At 33.4% G+C, this 13,324-nt stretch overlaps 4 protein-coding genes across 5 annotated transcripts in view; 2 read left to right on the top strand and 2 right to left on the bottom strand.

Moving 5' to 3' along the window:
- Nucleotides 1-1,301, bottom strand: part of Flo2 (flotillin-2) — a 117,221-nt gene extending 115,920 nt beyond the window's left edge. The window contains exon 1 of one of the 2 annotated variants that reach the window (XM_087408755.1): nucleotides 596-1,301. In XM_087408755.1, the coding sequence (XP_087264881.1) occupies nucleotides 596-644 (49 nt within the window). In that variant the 5' untranslated portion in view covers nucleotides 645-1,301. The remainder of the gene's footprint in view (nucleotides 1-595) is intronic. The other variant, XM_087408751.1, reaches the window with a different exon arrangement.
- A 295-nt stretch (nucleotides 1,302-1,596) lies between these two features.
- On the top strand, nucleotides 1,597-2,999 carry PSMG1 (Proteasome assembly chaperone 1). Its single transcript, XM_011052750.2, has 6 exons — nucleotides 1,597-1,773; nucleotides 1,890-2,003; nucleotides 2,100-2,179; nucleotides 2,255-2,418; nucleotides 2,523-2,715; nucleotides 2,816-2,999. The coding sequence occupies exons 2-6, from the start codon at nucleotides 1,906-1,908 to the stop codon at nucleotides 2,995-2,997; spliced, it is 717 nt and encodes a 238-aa protein (XP_011051052.1). The 5' UTR covers nucleotides 1,597-1,773; nucleotides 1,890-1,905; the 3' UTR covers nucleotides 2,998-2,999.
- A 109-nt stretch (nucleotides 3,000-3,108) lies between these two features.
- Nucleotides 3,109-5,727, bottom strand: CycK (cyclin K). Its single transcript, XM_011052751.2, has 7 exons — nucleotides 5,221-5,727; nucleotides 4,950-5,081; nucleotides 4,771-4,876; nucleotides 4,606-4,663; nucleotides 4,323-4,495; nucleotides 3,950-4,096; nucleotides 3,109-3,709 (listed from the first exon to the last, which is right to left on the bottom strand). The coding sequence occupies exons 1-7, from the start codon at nucleotides 5,437-5,439 to the stop codon at nucleotides 3,309-3,311; spliced, it is 1,236 nt and encodes a 411-aa protein (XP_011051053.2). The 5' UTR covers nucleotides 5,440-5,727; the 3' UTR covers nucleotides 3,109-3,308.
- Nucleotides 5,728-6,851: 1,124 nt separating this feature from the next.
- On the top strand, nucleotides 6,852-12,173 carry LOC105144083 (Ribosomal protein S6 kinase II). The gene is made up of 13 exons (XM_011052753.2): nucleotides 6,852-7,138; nucleotides 7,342-7,536; nucleotides 7,639-7,720; nucleotides 7,785-7,945; nucleotides 8,816-8,922; nucleotides 9,024-9,201; nucleotides 9,310-9,475; nucleotides 9,604-9,756; nucleotides 9,894-10,159; nucleotides 10,250-10,498; nucleotides 10,627-10,865; nucleotides 10,963-11,224; nucleotides 11,416-12,173. Exons 1-13 carry the CDS (start codon nucleotides 7,085-7,087, stop codon nucleotides 11,545-11,547), a joined length of 2,244 nt encoding a protein of 747 aa, XP_011051055.2. The 5' UTR covers nucleotides 6,852-7,084; the 3' UTR covers nucleotides 11,548-12,173.
- Nucleotides 12,174-13,324: the final 1,151 nt, after the last annotated feature.

The following is a 13,324-nucleotide window of genomic DNA, read 5'->3' as shown; positions in this document are numbered from 1 at the left end:
AACACCTGATAGTTAATTAGCATGCACTCGTGAAGAGATAACAAATAAGCTCTTGATATTTTCCAAATAGTCCATAGCTTCAACTCTACATCGTTTTTTTGAGTCTTATTCTTGTTTAACAAGACAACTGATAAATTTCTAAAAAAAAAATGTTAAGATATAATATAATAAAGAAATAATATATAATAAAGAAATCTTCTTTATTATAAAAAACAATTATTGATTTAAATAAATATTGTATTTCTTTTGGAGAATACAGTAGTATAAACTTTTTCTTTTGTTATCTCTTTTGTGTCTAACTTGTAAAAAAATGTAATAAATCATTTTATATCATGTTTGATGATTATATCTACTGATATAATCAACCGGTTTTGCGATCAAAAATTTGTGACTTAATATTAAGTTTTACAAACGAAAATTTCTGTATAGATTCAATTCAAGCTATATACAGACAAATTATTAATAAATTGTTATTGTCCAGCAATAGCTCAATATTGTCAATGCACCAAGAAAAACAGTGAAAAATCAAATCCAAAAATCATATCACTGTTCTAACTTGTATTAATGATACTCGGAAAGTTAATAAAGCATTTACCTGATACTACAAGAGCTTCGTTCGGGCCGCAGGTGTGAACGTTTCCCATCGTTGAAACTAACCTTCCTTTTCTTCCAATGAAAATATTGCTCCAATGAGGATAATGATGATGATATGATGGTGATTATGATGATAATGATGACGGCGACGGCGACGGCGACGGCGACGGCGGCGGCGACGACGACGGCGACGACGGCGACGGCGACGACGACGACGACGACGGCGACGACGACGGCGACGACGACGACGGCGACGGCGACGACGGCGGCGACGACGGCGGCGACGACGACGACGACGACGACGACGACGACGACGACGACGACGACGACGGCGACGACGACGACGGCGACGACGGCGACGACGGCGACGGCGACGGCGACGACGACGACGGCGACGGCGACGGCGACGGCGACGGCGACGGCGACGGCGACGACGACGACGGCGACGACGGCGACGACGGCGACGACGGCGACGGCGACGACGGCGACGAAACCGGCGGGAAAAAGACGGCACTCACTTGGATATCGATAGTACTGGATGCACGCAACGCAATATACGAAAATGAAATTTAACAAAAAATTGTTTCAAAATATTCAATGAATAACATATACTATGTTAATCGTCGCGTTAATCAGAATTCAGAACAAGGTTATGATACTTAGCGATAGCCACTGCACGAAATCATTTATGGTGTTCAAAAATCCCTATTGAAGTAAGAAATATTCTAGGACGTCACTAGTTTTCTGTTCCTGCACTGATTGTATTAGTTTAAGAGGTATATATTAAGGTACCTTTTCATGCCAACGTTCGTTGCTCATTTTCGGCGCCAAAATAAGTCACTTGATAGAAACTGACGAATATCAAGCGTCAATTTTGAACACGTGATCAATTTTGACGCTGAAAATGAACCTTGAGCTTAAGCGTCAGCATGAAAAAGCACCTTTAGTGATAGAATGGCTGCTTTCAGCGGACTCAACAGTGAGCGCTCGCTGTTATTCTTTTAGACCAATCAGCATTTTAGATCTGGAAGAATACATCAATAACAGTGAGCGCTCACTCAACTGTTGAATCCGATCACATGATTAAAATTGACGCTGTCATAATTTATATATTGTATCAGCATTTTTTGCGTGAGACGCAGATAAGACGATTCCGGCTCTAATTCTGCAGTTTAACAGGTTATTATTAATATAATTTATATGATTAATAATCGTTTTATAAGAAGACTATCGACATACGATTTAAAAAAACATTAACTATAATTCGACATCTTAATTTTTCTTTATTTTTATAGGATATTTAATTTAAAAATGGTTAGTCACTTCGGAGAAGTAATATTTCCAGCATCACGAGCATTTTGGGATGACGAGGATGAATACGAACCAGCTGATAATATAGAACATTCTACGTGAGTTAAAATTATGATGTCACAGACAGATTGTTATTCACCCTTTAACTTATTATTGTTATGCATAAAATAATCCAAAAATGATTAAAATTTTAGGAAATTATACGTTCGCTGGTTGAAAGATAAACCAGAATGTATACAAAAATTCATCATAATAGAAGGAGATCCATTAATTCGTAATATTAATACTCTTTTTATCGTCTTACGTTTTTGTTATATATTATATTATTAGACCAATTATTTTATTTTAGCATTTGTGCAACAATGTTTATGTCCCAAAATGGAAGAAGCATGTATCATAGAAAATGAAAATCATAAAAAAGTTTCAGTTATTTATCAAATTGACAAACAAATATATGTGTGTGTAATTTTACCACTCTTTGATACAAAAAATGCTGGAAAATTTGTAAATCAGGTATGTACTGATTAGCTTATAACATTCATCTACCTATCTCTTTTATCTCTTTTAAGATACAGTTTATAAATTAAAGAAATATGTATCTTTTTTTATCTTTACAGATATATGACTTGTTACGAAGTTCAGAAAACACAGTTTCAATATTGTGTCATCATATATCGCAATTTCAAAGTACGAGCGTCCCAGAGACTGCTTCATTTTTAAGAATATTGGCTACTAAATCAGTGAACGTCTCAAAATGTGGGATTGAACCATTGGAACAACCAAATATTGTATTTGGAGTAGGTGCAGGAGGTTGGTATTTACACATAGTATACATGAAACGCACGTACCAAATACAAAGGATATTATGTAAAAATCAATGGAATTGACATTGTTTATTTACTTGTTTCAGTCTTATCCTATGCTGAACTTACTGGCAAACCAGCTAAGTTATATATATTGTATATTGACAGTTTTGTGTTAGATTCCAAATGTGCAGAACCAATTTTACAAGTTTTAACTGATGAAATACCTTGTAAATTACAACCCAAATTTAAGGAAAATCCTTTTAGTAAAGGCAATCTTTACATGTGAAATATTCTAATTCATTCTTCCTTCTATCGATCAATAATAATCAAGTATAAATCGAACGCTAATTCTTTTTGTTTTGTTATATATTAATAATTATGTGGAGAAAGAAAAAAGTTAAGAACTATCGTTTCATTTATAGTACAAAAAAAAGTTTATACAATTATATGCTGTTGATAACATCGCAAATATACAATACACACATACTCAAAATTTACAATTAAATTAGTAATGTCTTTGATAATCTAATGTTTATCTTAAATTAAGATAATTGCGCTGGCGCAACTTACATTAGACGCGCGATATATTATTTTCCGTTATGCTTGCGGTGGATAATAGTTACGTGGCGGTGCAGCCGGTGGAATTGGATTATTTGCTGAAAAATATGATGCGTTTGTTGGATAGGAATATGGTTGAAAAGTTTGATTGGCAGTCGGTGCTGACGGTGGTGTAGGACGAATAGCAGCGGATGATCCAATATGATGCATCGTTGGCACGATATGATTCATTGTATTTACAGGAGGAGGAGGAACCGAAACATTGGTAGGTGGAAATGCTGGTGGATAATTTGTGCTGTTAGACGCAAAGTTTGCCGCGTATGTAGGGAAGTGTGCTGTTGAAGTATCTATTGGTTTTATTGTGTCTGTGACATCTGTAGATGGACATCCATTTGCAGAAACCGTTGATACTTCCATTTTGGAGGATTTTCCAGGTGTTACTGCAACATTCGTTAACCATTACACTAAAATATAACTTTTAATCAAATGAGCTATAAATGATATTAGGTGTTGGAATTAATTCGTAGCGTTTTACAAGTGATGGGAAGTACTTTCATTAATGTATTTTTTAATGCTCATGTGAAATAAATAACATTCTTTTATTAAAAAACGCTACGAATTAATTCCAACATATAATACATTTCTGATTGTCAATACTGTATTACCGTTGTATTACTTACCATTTGGTGTATTAGATGCAGATTCGACAGTAGTAGCAGTAACAGATCGTTCCCTACACATTTCGCTGGATGGTATCATAGGTGGCGAATCTGGTGGTTTGGCATTATTAGCTTGTGAATATAAATCCAATACTTGATGGCAAATATCTAGAAATACATTTAATGTATTATTACTAATCTGTTACAACAAGTAATGATAAAGATACTTTAAGTTTGTTTGCGTCGCATGCTCCAGCATGCTCCAGCATTTCTGCTATAGCTCCTACTCACTTCGAGCGCGTTAGAGTGAGTAAATGCTGGTAGGAGCATTTTAGAGCATGTTAGAGCATGCGACGCGAACAAATCTTTTAAGATGAAAATTGTACAAGATCACCTTCTAAAAGATCCATAGTCACATCTTCAACAAACATATCCCACCAGCGTAAATGTTTTGGTTGTCTTCCAATCCAATCTACTACTTCAAATTTGCTTAGTTTTCCTGCCAAATACATTAGAGCGACGGCTATGATCTCTGGCTCCCACTGCAGTGATAGAGTGGTACATAAACTGGAACAAAAATATTAAAAATATTAAAACTTATTATATATCAAAAATAACATGTATGTGCATTGTAGTTAATATTTTTAATATTATTATTAATTTATAACTTCATATACCTATCGTTAACAAATGTCCAAGCCATTTGAACCATCTTTTGCAACTTGTTTTTATCACCTAGAAATGGAACAAAATTTTCATTAGAAATATCTATATATTTTAAACATCTCTAACGGCGTTCTATACAATTCTATAGTAAAAAAAAAATACAACTTTACAATTACCTTTCAGACACTTTGCATATTTTAGTAAATAACTATAGGGATGTTCCACTTGCAGATCAAATTTAATAGTTTGCAATAAAATTCTCTCCAAGATCAAAACTTCTTCCTAAAAAAAAAAAAAAAACAAACTTGATACATTGTATATTACCAATATTGAAACATCTCTTTTAAAAACTTACTTTAGGATCTTCTCCAAACGTCATAAACTTTTGTTCCGACACTAAAGTTTTGGCAGTCCTTATGATATCCTTACATTTCTTTGGAGTTTCTTCAACTTTTCCAGCTAAGAGTAAACAGCAGCAAGCAGTTACCTATATGTCATAATAATTTAAGTCTTAGATGATATTTTAATGGATACAAATGTCGACATATATAGTTAATTTAGGCTATATATATATATATATATATATACACATAGTTACATGTTATGTATATATAAAATGCACTTACATATCGCGGAAAGTTTTTGAATGAATGAAACATGTAGAATCGATGAAAATAAACAACACCCGTTGCCATCGTGTTATAACCTAAATCCATTTTTGTACCAGTGTCTATTATAAAACGTGCACCTTCTTTTCGATATCTACATTCCGTGTCATAATCGATACCATCTTGAATAGATGGTGTATTGCGAAGTTCTTTCTTTTCGTAATACCAGCACGGCATGTTTAAATCAATTAAAATATGATTTATAATATTAGTTCAATCATGAACATCATTTGTGTCAATTAACATTCTTTTCATGTACTTTACTAAGTAATATCTTTATAGATATCTTTATCAATTTAAAGATTGGCAACTTATTTCCGACACTAACGAATTAAACATCAAAATAAAATTACATCAACAACCACCTATAACAACACTTATTTTACCAAATCAAACTGAAACAAAACTTTTTTCCCGTCTGCCCTCTTAAAAATCTGTGATAGATCCGGGCTTAAGCCGTGTATTCACGTTGCTAGAACACGGTTCAAATTCTCAGACTGAGAAATGTGTAACCAATCAATTTGTCGGTTAAAAACTGTGAGCTGATTGGCTACACATTTTCTCGAGAACTCGAACCGAATTCTAGCATCGTGGACATTGGGCCTAGGCCGGAATCAGATTACGCATTAAAGAATGAGATTAAAGATTGAAGTTTGATCAATCAAAACAAAAGGAATCAAAATTTTTTTGTCCTCATTGATGAAATTTCAATTTTCCTGCTGGATTGCTAGCTGGATTAGAATCTTGTCATCTTATTGGCTGTGATGTGGTGCTGCAGCGTCAAAACGATGTCTTTTCGAGGAACTATTTCTGACTGTGATAAGATAAATATTACACACACACACACACACACACGCAAACAAAATTTACTACATTAACTTGTTGAATTTTCAATTCTGTTTATTAAAATTTAACAACTTTTATTTACATATGTAGGAGATGCGAAATTAAAATTTTCTCGTTCAAATTAAACTATACTTCCTATAAATAGTCGGCATTTATTCTGTGGGTCGATTCTGTACCTTCAAACAAGGTGAAAATTACAAAAGCGAGCAAATTTACTAGGTGTTGACCAATGAAATAATCAGTATTCTAGTAAATTCGCTCATTTTTATAACTTTCATTTCAAGATACAGATCCCCTGGAAATCGATTACATTGTATATTGTATCTTCAAATGAGAATGAAAATTACAAAAGTGAGTAAATTATCACTGAAGTATTTATAATTTAATTGGTCAATAGCTAGTAATCTTTGCTCACTTTTGTAACTTTCTTTTGTCACTTCCTTTCACAATTCACAATCAACCCACTGAGGATTTAGTACAAACGCGAACCACATTTTCTTTCAACGATCAAATACGATTTTATCGATAGTGTCAGAAAATGTACGTAGTCATGTAGTTTCCAAACTGAAAATGGATGTAGCGGTAGTGTATGGGCGATTTCGATGGTAACAAGAAAAAGGCATGGCTTCTCTCAAGTTCCTCTCTGGTAATATATAAATATACGTATAATAGATATGTGTATATACGCATGCGTATTTATATATGCGTATATATATATGTATATATATATATATCTGTATAAATATATATATGTGTATTATGTATGAACTACACGCATACGAGTGGTTACAAGTAGCAAGTGATGGTAGTGATTAATAGTTGACTGTGGGTTTTTACTGTTGGTTTGTTAATCAGAGTCAACTAATAAAATTGTTTTTTGCAGTAAACACTTGTACACGTTAGTAACAATTTAATAAATATATAAGAATTTCACAAAACGTTTGCAATCCCGAAAATAAACAAAACTTTAGATATAATGCCGTTGGCAACTCTAACGGCTCCTTGGACGGAGCATCGTACAAATGAAAAGGTAAAACTCAATTTCTCTCAATGTTTTTGAGTTGTAATTCGTGGGTTGTAATTTTCTTTGATATTCCAAATCACTGTCACTTTTTCAGAAGAATTCTTGTTCTTTTTTTGTGTTTCTTTTTTCTTTATTTTAACATTATAATAGATTGTAAAATACCTCACCTTGAAAAATACCTTCATTTTCTGTCTTTTGCTTCTGTTTAGCAAAGTACAGAGATTCTTCCAGCTGAAAATCAGGAAGAAACAATGATCACTCAAGGAAATTTAATTGAAAGATCAAATGGTTGCTCGGAATCTCACGAAATTGAAGTACGCGATATGACAAGGGATGGTTATGAGAAAGCTGAACCCTCTCACTTTGAATTATTAAAAGTCCTTGGCCAAGGATCCTTTGGCAAAGTAAGAATAATAAATGCAAAGTGCATATATAAATTTAAATATTTTTTGATACTTTGTACCATAGCAAACATATTTTGTTTTACTTCTTCAATACTTTTATAGGTATTTTTAGTAAGAAAAGTTGTTGGAAAAGATAGCGGGACTCTATACGCTATGAAAGTTCTGAAGAAGGCAACTTTAAAAGGTATCTTAAAATATTTGCAAGTATCTCAAATTATTGTAGTTATTGTATTATCCACTTTTCTTAGTTCGTGATAGAGTTAGAACCAAAATGGAAAGAAATATATTAGTAGATGTGGAACATCCATTTATTGTCCGGCTGCATTATGCATTCCAAACCGAAGGAAAACTTTATTTAATTCTCGATTTTCTAAGAGGTGGCGATCTCTTTTCCAGATTGTCTAAAGAGGTAAGATTGTTGCTTGCAAATCGCTATATATATCATGACACATTTCTCCACAATTAACATAAGAGAACACAAGTAAATATTGTTTTCCGACGAAACATGAGTCTTGTCCTTTTTAGCTGAATTTCTTATACGGTTTAACTCTTCTCTCCAATGTGAAGAGAAGGAAGAAAAATGAAGAACTTTAGCTAAAAAGAATAAACCTATTTTGATGATTATTACGAGATTTAGATTGTGATATGGTTATGGTTGTAGCCAGTACCAATGATCGACTCAACACGAAAAAAAAAATTTTTATTTCAATCGCGTTAGATTTACAACTTAATATAATGAGAGCCAACGGAGAAGTCACTCACTTCTTTCGAGCACTTATTCGATCTTATTTCCAGAGAAAATATGATTTGTTTTCGGCCATTCAAAAAAGGCTTCGTAATCTCGATTTAAGATATACGTGATTCTGTGGTTTAATTTTCTTCTCAAGATGCGGCAGTTGCATCTAATTCCCTAGTTACAGCATGTGCAATATTATGGTTGACTGCAATGGATTATTTGACACATGTTCCGATAAATGAATGCAGTTTAAACGCCTCGCTAATTATTATCCATTTTCGCTGCCGCTGTTTACGTTCGTCGATATCACCGCGTCTGTCTCTCTGTGTTGTCCTTTTTTTCTAACTCGAACAGCTGAGCAGGTCTTCGATATTCGCGTGTGTTCTCTCGCGATTTCGAGAACGCGATATTCTTTGGATGAAAATTATATCTATGCGAAATACATTTTCAGCTGAGGTAATGGCGATATAACTGTCACACTATAACAACATTGGAATAAACTCTCAAATACATTTGTAATTATCAGTATAATTAATCTTTCAGGTAATGTTTACAGAAGAGGATGTCAAATTTTATTTGGCTGAACTTGCACTTGCATTGGATCATATACATAAACTCGGAATTATTTATCGGGATTTGAAGCCTGAAAAGTTTGTATTGTTTACATATTACTATTATACATATATATATCATATGTTTCTTTAACAAGCATTGGCTATTAAAATATTTGATCTTTTTTTTTACGCGATAGCATTTTGTTAGATACAGAAGGCCATATATCTTTGACAGATTTTGGCTTAAGCAAGCAACCTTTAGACGATTCGAAAGCATATTCATTTTGTGGCACTGTTGAATATATGGCACCAGAAATTGTTAACAGAAAAGGACATACTTTTACAGCGGATTGGTGGAGTTTTGGTGTTTTAATGGTTAGAGTTGAACTTTATATCACATCTGGATATGATCACTAAATGTAAATTATCATAGCTATAAAAAAAAGTCAAAAAGCATTATGTGACGCTTTTTAAATTTTTTAGTTTGAAATGCTGACAGGCGCTCTCCCATTCCAAGGTGCAAATCGCAAAGAAACGATGACACAAATTTTGAAAGCTAAACTCGGTATGCCGCACAATCTTTCATCAGAAGCGCAAGCGCTTTTGAGAGTATTATTCAAAAGGAATCCAGCAAATCGTCTTGGATCTGGTAAAGGGCTTGCCTTACACATTTTACATGCTTTGAAGAAATAATGGAGCCTTAAGTAACGCATACCTGCTATCATATGTATGTGATCGTGTAGAGTTGCTTTACATGCAAATCTTTTTATTTCTTAGGTGGGGTGGAAGAGATTAAAAGCCACATTTTTTTTGCTACCATTGATTGGGACGCTCTTTATAAAAAAGAGATAAGACCACCGTTTAAACCAGCTGTTAGGGAGGACAATGCATTTTACTTCGATAGTGAATTTACTTGTAAAACACCTAAAGGTAAGTCTCTTTTTTGAAAAAACAGAAAGAAAAAGAAGAACGTAAGAGTAGAGTTGTCAATAGAATCAAATTAATAATTATATAAAATCATATCCTGATATCTTAATTATAAAAGATATTATGGCATATTTTTTCAGATTCTCCTGGAGTACCACCTAGCGCAAATGCTCATGAATTATTTCGCGGATTCAGTTTTGTCGCACCCTGTTTACTTACCGAAGCGGATCGCGTTATATCTCATGAATATAGACACTATGATAACATTAGTGCTATTTTCCCAACCTATGTTAATCCTGTTTCCATAACTGACGAATACGAATTTAAACATGAAATTGGCAGAGGAAGCTACAGTGTAGTTTACTTAGCTGTTCACATAGCATCCAAGATGGAGTATGCTGTAAAGGTAAAGTCCTGTATAAAAGTTGAAATAAAATGTATCTGTAAAAAGATATGCGAAATAAAAGAAAGTTAGCTAAATGACTTAACGAAATAGGTGATTGAGAAATCGAAACGAGATCCGACAGAGGAAATAGAAATTCTACTACGATACGGTAGACATCCTCACATTGTAACATTGAGAGCGGTTCATGAAGATGATAAACGAGTCTATCTAGTATTGGAACTTTTACGCGGTGGTGAACTCCTCGATCGTTTGCTACAAAGACGAAATTTCACCGAAAGAGAAGCTGCCGAGGTCATTTACACTGTTACAAGTGTGGTGCATTATCTCCATGAGAACGGAGTAAGTGTGATCTTTAAACGTATAAATATGACACATTTTTGTATAGTACTTCAATTTGTACATCTATATGAAATTTATCTACATATGAGGAAACGATGAAGTTGTTGTTTAAAAAAAGAAAAAAATAGGTTGTTCATAGAGATTTAAAGCCATCAAACATTCTGTACACAAAACCTGGTGGTGATCCAACAACACTTTGTATATGTGACCTTGGTTTTGCAACACAATTACGAGCGGAGAACGGTTTGTTAATGACGCCCTGTTATACAGCCAACTTTGTAGCACCTGAAGTGTTAAAACGTCAAGGATATGACGCAGCATGTGACATTTGGTCACTCGGAGTTTTATTGTACATTATGCTAGCTGGGTATCAAAAGTTTTGAGAATGAAATAACTACTTAATATGCAATTATAAAATTATAAGAATTGATTTTATTTTATCATTTCTTTTATTTGATACATAGATACACGCCCTTTCGTAACAGCCCAGGAGATAGTGCCAGCGATATATTAGATCGTATTGGTTCAGGATATATAGACGTGGAAAGTGGGATATGGTGTCACATTTCCAATGAAGCTAAAGAACTAGTTAAGAGAATGTTGCACTTGGATCCTACTCGAAGACCTACAGCAACTATGATTTTAAAATATCCATGGATTGTAAATCGACATCGTATCCCTCCAAAAGTATTGCCGGATGTTATTAAAGATCCACATAGCCTGAAGGTATATTACTATCGAAAAGTAATAACTACTTTCGCAAATATTTGTTTCGTTACAGTCCAGATTGTCATTGTTAATAATAGATGCATTTGTAGCATCTATTTGAAAATATGTCGCACTGTTCCTTTTCTATATAACATTCAATATTTCAACAAATTTACACATAATAATCTCACATTGGATCCTAATTTCAGATGGCAGTTGCAGAGACGTACAGAGTAATAGCAAGTAGCCCAAGATCACCACATATTGGTCCCGTGGTTATGTCTGAATTGGCACGTCGTAGGACAAATAAAGCAAATCCAGCAGGCCCCCCCCAAATTTAACTTGAATATCTTATGTACAGATTAACTTTTATCTCAAGATAGAAGATGCTTAGGAGAACAAAATCATGTTTGAAAGTACAAGTAGCAGTGCCCATATTGTAAATGACATTAATATCATCGTGGAAAGTATATATAACGAAACATTTATAACAGTGAGCCGAATGTGATATTTATTTATAGTTAATTGCGTAATGGTCAAAATAAATAGTTTAGTTATTTTTTAATTATTTTTTTTATACTTATAATTGCTAAATCTTATAGATTTAGCCAATGAAAAAATGTTGCCTGATATAACCATGTTGAGCTATAATCAATTATAATTTAATAATTTAAAGATTTCGGTATATATTACATGTAAAATTTTATCTGTGCAATGTAGTTAGGTCAAATTCATTTTTTGACTTGATGTTTATCAGATAAGTATGTGTCTCTGGTATGCGTGTGTGCGTGTATTTCCACCTAAACTCGTGATTTGTAATTTGAAAATATTTAAAATCTCGATGTTTACGTGGATTTGAGTCTAAAAAAGTTACAGTAACTGCAAAAATGAAATAAATCATGTAATCATTGTGTTATTGTAATGCTTATCGTTAATGATTTGTTAAATAAATTGACTATTGTATAAATTATTTTTATGATTTGAAGAAATTCTCGTAGGAAATCGTTTTATTTTTTTTTAGAAAAGTACAATCTTAAATTACATTTTCTTTAAAATAATGTCTAATGCGATTTATATGCTCCTACGACTGTCTCTTAGAATTTTAAAACTGTGTCGAAAAGCGAGTCAATTCGCAAAATCGGTAAAAATCTCGTGTAAGCCACATTTTTAGGACACAGTTAGACTCTGGTAGCTCTAGGGACTCTAGTCAAAATCAGGTTGCTGAATTAGATTAGTGCTCAGTAGACGGCATTCAAATCGCAAAAGTCTCATATACACTTAGAGTCTGAGCACAAGAATTGTCATGTCTCCAAGAGACGCAATAAATCGTACGTCATAAGCTTGTGCATTTTCACAACTAAGTCTAAGTAAGTGTTACGACAATCTTGTGCTCAGACTTTTAGGCTGGAATCAGACTATGCATTAAAGATTAAAAATTGAAATTTCAATGAAGACAAAGAAATTTTGGCTCTTTTTGTTCTGATTGGTCAAACTTTAATCTTTCAATCTTCAATCTCATTTTTCAATACGTAGTCTGATTTCGGCCTTATGCACACAAAATCGAACACACATAACCTAAAAATAGAGATATTATTCTTTGATATGATGCTCCGACAGTAAAAGTTTAAATACAACAGGGAACAGGGAATAACAAGCTGTCCAATCAGAGCTCTAGGATATAATATCAAACTTACACACCAGAGTTTTGATTAGATGGCTCGTTATTCACTGTTTCTTGTGCCTATTGTATTGGGTCATCTAAAAAGTATCCGCGGTTTTTTGTCACTAGATGGTGTTGATATCAAAAAAACCGCGAATACTTTTTAGATCCAATATTTAAGTTTTAATTCTACATGAAGAATTACAGTCCTTTTCAACAATGTTTCTTTGTCAATTAATTGAAACCATTCTTCACATTTATCGCCTTTTACTGTCCTCAGAAGTGGATATAAACTACACAGGCCCTGTTCGCGTTGCATGAAATCCCCAAACATTTTTAGACTTAAAATGAGATACATATTGTATTTTGCTTTGAAAAGAGAGAAAGCGAAGATGTCGAGTGTCAAAAGTGCAATCAACACGAACAGACCTATAATAATATTCACTTTTTGGAAATAA

This window comes from Acromyrmex echinatior, chromosome 1 (genome assembly GCF_024713525.1).
Source record: "Acromyrmex echinatior isolate Ae372 chromosome 1, ASM2471352v2, whole genome shotgun sequence".
In the NCBI taxonomy this organism is placed as follows: Eukaryota; Metazoa; Arthropoda; class Insecta; order Hymenoptera; family Formicidae; genus Acromyrmex; species Acromyrmex echinatior.
The sequence above is the reverse complement of the archived record's forward strand: the minus strand, read 5'-3'. Positions and strand labels throughout refer to the sequence as shown.